Source organism: Phoenix dactylifera, unplaced genomic scaffold (genome assembly GCF_009389715.1).
Source record: "Phoenix dactylifera cultivar Barhee BC4 unplaced genomic scaffold, palm_55x_up_171113_PBpolish2nd_filt_p 000113F, whole genome shotgun sequence".
Lineage (NCBI taxonomy): Eukaryota > Viridiplantae > Streptophyta > Magnoliopsida > Arecales > Arecaceae > Phoenix > Phoenix dactylifera.
Window position 1 is genome coordinate 1,277,011 of NW_024067685.1, and position 9,147 is coordinate 1,286,157.

General features: G+C 40.4%; 1 protein-coding gene across 1 annotated transcript; it reads right to left on the reverse strand.

Moving 5' to 3' along the window:
* Positions 1-1,232: 1,232 nt before the first annotated feature.
* On the reverse strand, positions 1,233-5,353 carry LOC120104809 (IQ domain-containing protein IQM2-like). Its single transcript, XM_039116614.1, has 10 exons — positions 4,950-5,353; positions 3,642-4,190; positions 3,436-3,550; positions 3,263-3,328; positions 3,085-3,173; positions 2,879-2,969; positions 2,643-2,789; positions 2,466-2,558; positions 2,281-2,382; positions 1,233-2,136 (listed from the first exon to the last, which is right to left on the reverse strand). Exons 2-10 carry the CDS (start codon positions 4,100-4,102, stop codon positions 1,393-1,395), a joined length of 1,908 nt encoding a protein of 635 aa, XP_038972542.1. The 5' UTR covers positions 4,103-4,190; positions 4,950-5,353; the 3' UTR covers positions 1,233-1,392.
* Between the last annotated feature and the right edge of the window lie 3,794 nt (positions 5,354-9,147).

A 9,147-nucleotide genomic window follows, 5' to 3' on the forward strand; every position in this document is an offset into this window, starting at 1 on the left:
CGACACCCGTGGGCGATGAACGCCAAGGTGTCGAGCTCGAGAATATGCTGAAAAGAAAGAAACGAGGGTATTGTGAGTTGAAAAGCACACAAGTACGCTAGTAACTCAAGGAAATTAAGAAGAAAGCTTACCCGGGCGGTGTTGCAGTAAGCGCTGCCAACGACCTCCTCCAGCGAAACATTCCGGAACACGGCCCGGTCCGCTGTGGAGTAAGCTGGAGGTCCGCATTTATTGTGGAGTAAGCCGGAGGTCCGCATTTATTGTGGAGTAAGCCGGAGGTCCGCATTTATTGTGGAGTAAGCCGGAGATCCGCATTTATTGTGGAGTAAGCCGGAGGTCCGCATTTATTGTGGAGTAAGCCGGAGGTCCGCATTTATTGTGGAGTAAGCCGGAGATCCGCATTTATTGTGGAGTAAGCCGGAGATCCGCATTTATTGTGGAGTAAGCCGGAGATCCGCATTTATTGTGGAGTAAGCCGGAGGGTTACAGCGACCATGCGCAATAAATGCCAGAGGGGCGTCAGGGTATGGTCCTCGGCCAGACCTCTGAGGCGCACGGTCGTAGTAGGTGGCTGACAAGAGTAGACCTCGAACATCGGGGTTTTTCTTAGGTCGGAGGTCTCGAGGTCGGGCGTTCCGAAGTCGGACGTCGACTTCGGCCGTCCGGGGTCGGAAGTTGTACGGCTTCTTAGGGGCATTTATGTCATTTGGGAAAAAAATCTTATTCCCCCCAACAATACTGATTCTAGGATATGACCAGAACTAGATGGAACTAAGACTCTTTATTATACCAAACTGCAAGAAGGAGAAAAGAATTGACCTATGTGATTATGGAATTTAAATTCGCCATAACATAAAATCTTTTGTATATATAAAGCGAATGCCTGTGGTTTCAACCCACTCTGGAGCACTCCCAAAATGCGCCTTCTCAGAGTTCAGAGCCTCTTCCTCTTTTAGTCATTTAAACTATCCAACTCTACATGGTTGAAGCTTGAATCTGGATGCTCTCTCCCTCCTAACCCCCTTCTTTTTTCGAGTCGTAAACCTAGATAATGCATACTAACATAAATTTAAACGAGGGGATGTTTCAATTCATCTGTTTTGGTTCACCTTTGCCTTAAACTTATCAAAGAAACGAGGAACCAAAGAATATTCAATGCAGGACTCAGAAGCGACATGGCGCGGTAGTATATCTACACACCAGTGTTCTATCTGTAGCTCCAACTAGCAATGTTAGTTAATGGCGTTGATTTCTATTGATCCACCAAAAATTCATTACAGTTTGAATAACGTATTCCTCTACAAATCTGCAAAACGAATGAATTGAATATTCTCATCTCTATACGTATGAACTCAATCATTGAAAGAATTTCCTCTCCTTTATCTATCACTGCTAGATTTCTGTAGTTGTCGGTGATGATGCTTCTGGCAATTTAGGACAGCGGCCTGTTGCATTCCTGGGCGAAGCAAATCTTGCAGGCCCAGCACTTCTTGGAGATAAGTTCACTTGTTCTAAAGCACGGAGCTGAAGCTCTGATGGATAGTCCCTCACACACCCAATCCGAGGCCCAGCACCTGTGGTCCACTTGCAAGATAACTGCTTTCCCAACTGATATGACTTCATTCCTTTCTTAGAGTTAATCCTCCGAAGAATCAATTCTTGTGGAATAGAAGCATCTTCATCTTCTTCTTGCTCCTCTGCAAATAGATTTTGTTTGCGGAACACGTACTGTTGTTCGGAAGCAGATGAATCTTCAACTGCTTCATCATCTCCATATATATTGATCCCGTTCTGTCCTGTGGTGCAGTTTACTTCCTCGTCAGATTCTTCTTCGCTCTCACCTGGGTCCCTGAACATTATCTGCTTCTGGAGTTTGTGGCACAGATCCAAAATGAGTGATTTTTTGTCTGCCCCAAATCTGAATTCAGCAAGGGAACTTATAACACCCAATCCTCTGGATCTCTTAGATGAATCGAGACTCTCTGTTGCCAAAGCCTTGCCTGTTGTTCTTTCAGAGCCATAAGATGGTTGTGTTGAAGCTTCGGGGTTGGCACAAATATGTTTCTCAGCCAACTTTAGTGAGCGGTTGCTTCTAAGTCTAATCAGGAACTCGTCATCTCCTTCAGTTGGACTCAACTGTATAAAATGGAAACCGAATAATTCAAATCAGTCTTGCTAAAACAATTAAGTTACTTAATAAGAAGTAATCTTTCAAGTCATCAATAAGTTTGAAGTTCAAGGTTTTGAGGATTATATATATGAATATTATAACATGCTAACCTGAACATCATTAAGATCCACATTGTTTTCCATGAGATAGTTCATGAAATCCTGAAAGTTCTCCTCTGTCGGGCGGTAGTGCCCACTATGAGGCCACACAGCCTGCCAAGATAAGATCAGCAAAACACATTAAATGGAGAGTTCTTTATAAATGATGCAAATCATTCTGCTGACCAATCTCTTACCTTCAGAATTCCATTTTCTACAACTAATCTCCCAGCAGCAGATGTAGCTCCTCCAGCAAGAAAACTTGAGTGCTGAAATGTACCTTTTTGCTTCTGCAATGGTAAATGAATTACATCAGGCTAGTTAACATAACAAAAAGATACTGCTTTATAGTTATCTGAGATATCTAAAGTTACCTGACCAACATATAAACTCTTTGATGTGCTTAGAACAAAGATCCACTTGGCATCTTTGGGGCCCTCAGATGTGTCTAGGATTTGCCTGCTTTTCTTGTACATGAACTTCCCATCTTCAACTATTACTTCATAGGCCTCCCTTTCTTTCTGCATGATGAGAATATAAATCAGCTCTATGTTGGACTGGTCCAAATAACTGCTTTTTGTGCATAAAGTTTGTTACGATAGAGGCTTACCGGGCCAAGATATTTGATGCACTGCTGTTGAAGCTTTGACCGAGGGCAATGTTCTCCAAGACTGACCTCCTTCCCATCTCCCACATCCAGCCTGATTATTCCAACCGGTGGTTTTTCTCATGAGGCATACATTGTAACTTTCTATCCTATCATTTATATTTGATGCTTGATTATTAGCATCATGAAAGAGGACTTCACAAGCCTACCAGTAGAAGAAAGGTTGCCTGCTCTCATAGTGAAGCCAACAATCATAGTACAAGTGGAGATTGTGACCATAGCGATGCCGAGGGTCAATCTATTAACAGAATGTAAACAATTTTGTATGCAGCACATGCCAATTTAATGAACAGACAGAAGAAAAAATAGGGTTTTTTCCAGGCCTACCGCCTCGAGCCAATGCTGCAATGCGAGTTTCTGAGCTTTCTCATTCTTTGATAAACCTTTACCAACCTGTGATTTATGAATATGAAAGCTTAAGTTCAGACATCCAATGTAACATAACTTGTAAAAGAGGTCCATAACATGACTGAACTATATATTGTTTTATCACAAAGTACCTTAGCTGCCCTGGTTCTGGCCCTTGACCACCGAGATACGGCTGATTCCGGTTTCTCAATATCAAAGAAAGAGACAGAACTCCGCTTAAGCAATGCAAAATCTAACAATTTCCACCTAAAGCAGGCAGTAGATTAGGAGCTCAAAAATAGCATTAAAAAGGGGCTATAATTTAAACAATGAAAGCAACAACTAGGTAAAGCCATACCAACGCTGCTCTATGAGGACAGCGCAATCAGCAAGCTGTCTTCTCGTCCGAAAGCTTTTGTAGACCTTCTGCAACTTCACTGCAGCCTCATGTTTTGGACCTTCTGCAATCACTGGTGATTCCGGAGCCTGTTCTTGTAAATGACTGAACCTCGACTTTTCAGAACCGATTGATCTCGTGGCATTTTCTTTCTTAGAAGTTGGACTTTTTATTGAGAACTTTGTTTCCAGGTGAAAGGGATCCCTTTCTTTTCTATTAAAGCTCAGAGATCCTTCAAAAATTAACTTCCCAGATCCAAAAGATTCGACAATGGCAGGATGAGAGTCTCGGCCATTGAAGCTGACTGATCGCAAGGTGGATCTCACACTGTCAGCAAAACTGAGAGATCTCATGAAGAGAGCTTCAAATGACTCATCCAAAGCAGCATAATCGGCTCCAGGGCATGAAAATGATATCCCCATGGTGGAACGCAACAGATTGTCTCTGAACCTTCTATACTAGAATTGGCAGGACAATGAACAAGTTACGAGAAAAGTTATAGATCTCCTCCTGTAAAGAGAAGATTGGGATAATTCAAATTGAGTTAGATTCACTCTAACAACAATATAGAGAAAAAATAAACACCAAAATTTGGTACATTTGGGAGAGATAGATGAAAGAAAATAAAAGAAAGTATCGATTTAGCCACATATATAGAAAACCCAGTCCCGAAACTCATTTAAGTAACCCAAGAAACTTCAATAAAAGTCAAGAAGGAAGAGGATAAAGGTAGAAGTATTGTGAAAGCTCATATAAATGTTGGCTTTGAAGAATAGAACTGCATTTAATCATTATCTTGTTTATCCCTTCTATGAACACCAAAGAAAGAGTAATCCGGGCATAAAAGCATATAAATTAGAGCCATAACAAACAAATAACCCCATCCTGATCTTCTACTGCAGTAAGATAAAAGATCAGAGACAAGACGAGACCCTATTCCATTTAAAACTAAGCAATCCTCGTTTGACAAAAAAAATTGCATGCAACAGTTTCCATTTTCACGCTATGAATCGTGCAAATGAGATTCGAGGAAACCTACGAAATCCAGCCTCATTTAGCAAAAATAACTGAAATCGCCAAACAAAAGGAAAAAGGACACAAAAATGAATCCCTTTTCACAATTATAGAATAACAAAAACCACCAAATGCCCACCCATAATCCAACTGAAAACATGCTTAAAGGCAAAAAAAGAAGAAGAGAGGATTAGAAAAGATCAAACAAAAACAAAAGTTTCAAGAATTCAAAGACAAACATCTTAAACACGACACCTTTGCCTCCCTTGCCTTCAGGATTACGTCAGAGCCAGGCACAGAGAGAGAGGAGATAAAGAGAGAGAAGAAGAGAGAGGATGAACCACTGTGAGAGGAGGGGCAGGAGGAGGACGAGGAAGAGGAGGAGGAGACTAAGAGAAGAGAGAATGCGTGGGGGGGTGAAGAGGAGAGGAGGTTGGTTGGTGGGAGATGGCATGAATCGTTCGGGGCCGGACAAAGAATAGGGTGGTTCTTTAGTTATCTAAAATAAGGGAATAGAGAGAGGGGAGGGTTCTTAGCGAAAAGAAAAGAGAGAGCGGAGGGTAGCACTGGCTAAACTGGGGTGGTCCGTTTAAATAGGAGGTTGGGGAGGGCCAGGGGGACTCTTCGGCGATTCCTAGTTTCGAATCACGCGTTCTCGAGAACCCCATACTGTTTTCAGTTTCTCTCACACGGATTCCTCAAGAAAATGAGGGAGGGAAGACAAAACATATAAAAATCAAAAAAAAAAAGAAAGAAAGAAAAATGCAGAAGAAGAAAGGAAGAAAGTTGCGAGACCTTTTTTTTTGCATTAAAAATAAAAGTATCATACCAAATATTTACAAATACAGCCAAAAGAATCAAAATACAAAATATTTCCGAGAGCACCAGATAACTCCGCCTCACCCACCCATAGATGTCTTTCCAAATAGTCAGCAACAAAAAAAGCCACCCAATCGGCCGCCTCGTTGGCCTCCCGATAAACATGCATCGCCTGAATAGCTAACTTGTCCCGAACCATGGTTCGAATATCTCTCAGTAGCGGGTGGTAATCGCCGATCCCCCCGAAGATCCGCAGAATCCACCCAATGATTGTCGCAGAGTCGTCCTCCAAAAGGACCATCCTGCCTGTAGAGCATGTGGCACATAGCACAAACCAGACCAAGCCGCTCTCAACTCCACCGCGGGCACCGAAGTATCAAACAACTGACAACCCCAGCAGCAATCATCCTAGAGTCCGGGCCTCTGACCATAAAGCTCGCATTTCCTCTCGCGTCGCCCTGCAAGATGCAACCGTCGAAGTTGATCTTGAGGAAGCTTGAAGATGGGAGCTCCAAGGTGAAAAACACTGTACGGGGCGCTCTACGAGTAGAGGTAGAGCTCCAGATGTTTCGAGGTATCAAAGGTCTATCCGAATAATCCGCCTGAAAGACCTTCACAGCTAGCAGCCTCGTCCTCTCCACCACCACCCCTGGAGGGGGGCAAGACTTCCCGAATGTCCATGCGTTCCTCGCAAGCCATATTTAGTAGGCAGTATAAGTCACCCTTACCGCCTCTAGTCTAGACTACAAGGCATCCGCCGAACGAGAATCTGTAGAAAGGATACCGCATGGCACCAAAACTCTACAGGAAACCCTGATCGCCTCCAGATCCTCCTAGCCCGATGGCACTGGAAAACAGCATGATCAAGAGACTCATCTGTCATACACTTAGGGCACTAGGGGTGGATGACCATGCCCCTCTCAAACAGTAGAAGCCTCGTTGGTAGCCGACCTCAAGCGAACTTTGATGGGGACATAAGAGTCCTTCATCGAGTTGATCCTGAGCCCCCGGATTGGGTCCATTTGAGTTCGAGTCATTTTCTTTTATTACATTATTTGCTTTTGTCTTAGTTAAGTCAATTTGGTTAGTTGTTTTGTTATTAGACTAGTCAATTGGGTTTATGTAATTGGGTCAATTTAGTGGACCAATTTTGGTAAGGGATTAATTGATTAAGAGTCCAAATTTAATCAGTGTCAATTGACTGATTTGATTAATTGATTACTTGATTTGGTCAAGATATAAGATCTATATAAAGACTACCCCTCTCATGTATGAGACAATGGATGATTGAATGAGAAAACCCTAGCCTTCCTCTTGTTCTTTTTCTTCCTCCTCTTCTCTTCTTCTTTCTGCGTCTCTATAACCTCTTCTTCCTTTTCCTCGCTTGTTCTTCCTCCTTCTCCTCTTCCCTTGCAGTGGTTCTACATCACATTGTTTACCTTCAAGGAACCCTTAGTACAGATAAATCAAAGCCTAGGTAGGTTTCTGAATGAAACAAGTCATGGAAGGGTCTTAGTTGAATAAGTCTTGCAAAGACTGATTAATACCTACTCATGCAATTTGGTTGTTTGATGTAGATGGCTCAGCGTATGGAAAATATTTGCAAAAGACAATTAAATTGTATTTCTGGAGATAGAATTGCCGTCTTTAAGATGTAACTATTTGTTCGAACACAATATTGGAGGGCTTTTAAGTCTGGTAAAGTCAAGGTGATCAATCAATTCATTTTATCACCATAATAGTAACAGTCCAAACTTTTTGACCCAATCTTCATCCATTATAATCTCTGCCTGTAAAGTCCATGATTTTGATTTAGGTTTACTTCATGTGTTCTACAAACTTTGCAGTAAGATTTTATTTCCCTGCAACTCATGCCTGATAATCTAATATAAAAAAGAATATCGAAAGAAATAAACTGATCATATAAAGGGTAATCCTTGATATAAAAATGACTTTTCCTTTCTTTAACATTAATTGCAAATTTTTGTCCATATCTATCCATATGCATGCTTTGCCATATTACATAATGTCAACCATTGCATAGTAAGAAGATATTAGCTTTTCATAGAAAAAGAACTACAGTGATCCTTGGTAATCCATTAGGGAGAAAATAAAAATTTCTTCAACCCACTTCCACTTGATTATATGAAAAAATAAAAATATTATTATTTTTTTAAAATGGGTTCAAAGTACTTTATTTTTCTTAAAGATAATTAAAACCATTATACAGGTCTTCTATTTACACAAGTGAGGTCCAGTTTTCAAAAAACACATCAAATTCTTCTTTTAATTGGAAAAGGTTACAACTTTTCCTAGATGACCCTGACTAATGAAAATAGTTATGAAAAAGTTTAAAATCCTTCTGGTGCTAATTTCAAGGTCTGCATCAACTTTGCATTTAATCTATCATGTTAGCTAATTTCTTCTAGATTATAATTATGCCCATCAAATTATTACCTTAAAAGGAAGCTTTTTTTTTTTTTTGATTAGCCTGTTTCAAGGCCCAAATATCATCAAAACCTATATTAGTTCGAAGTGATGAACCAGCTGCAGCCTCATAGTATTTGTAGAGAGTTTTGTATGGTGCATGGCATGGCGAAATAGATAATATATGAGAAAGTTATAGTTTTTAGAAGTTTTTATTTGCGATCAAGTCTAGGATGGAGCATATGTCGCTACAAAGCCATCCTAATCTACTCAGAGTAGTCAAAGTAGTCAATTATCATTCAATCATCCATTGCCTCATACATGAGAGGGGTGGTCTTTATATAGACCTTACATCTTAACCAAATCAAGTAATCAATTGATCAAATCAATCAATTGATACTGATTAAATTTGGACCCTTACATCAATTAATCCCTTACCAAAATTGGTCCACTAAATTGACCCAATTATATAAACCCAATTGACTAGTCTAATAACAAAACAACTGACCAAATTGACTTAACTAGGACAAAAGCACTAATGTAATAAAAGAAAATGACTCGGACTCAAATGGACCCAATTCGGGGGCTCAAGATTATCTGGATGAAGGGCTCTGATGTCCCCATCAACTCCTTCCGGATGAGAAAAACTCAACCTCTTTGAGTACAGATCTGGCCGGCTATCATACTGCTCCAGAAGATCGGAGTCAAGGCGCTGCAACTGGGCTCTGAAAATTCACGTCACGTCAGACTTTGGTCGACCTTTTCATTGAATAAAATAACGTTGGTAACCACCATTCCTGGTTAACATAATCTGCTTATCCAATATATGTTCTATTTGTTCTCTGCGTGCATGAAATTTGGGAGATGGTGGCTCAACAGCATGTAATAGTTTAGGATGTTCGACATGGGTAGGTATATCAATAAAGAAGTTAGAAGGCATGAATGTTGTTTTTTTTGGATGGAACTAAATTTTCAATATTAAATATCACACTAATCCCATTATCATCTGGAAGATCCACAGCATATGCATTCAAATTAATTTTCCATAGGACTTTGAACGGTTCCGCACTACGAGATTGCAATTTTTTGAACGTTTCCTAAAAAAGTCGTTCAAGCTTAATTCTTATCATGACATAACCTCTTTTACTTAGCTCTTTATAACGTCCGTATAAATCAGCAAGAGATTTACATTATTTTAAGTTATTAA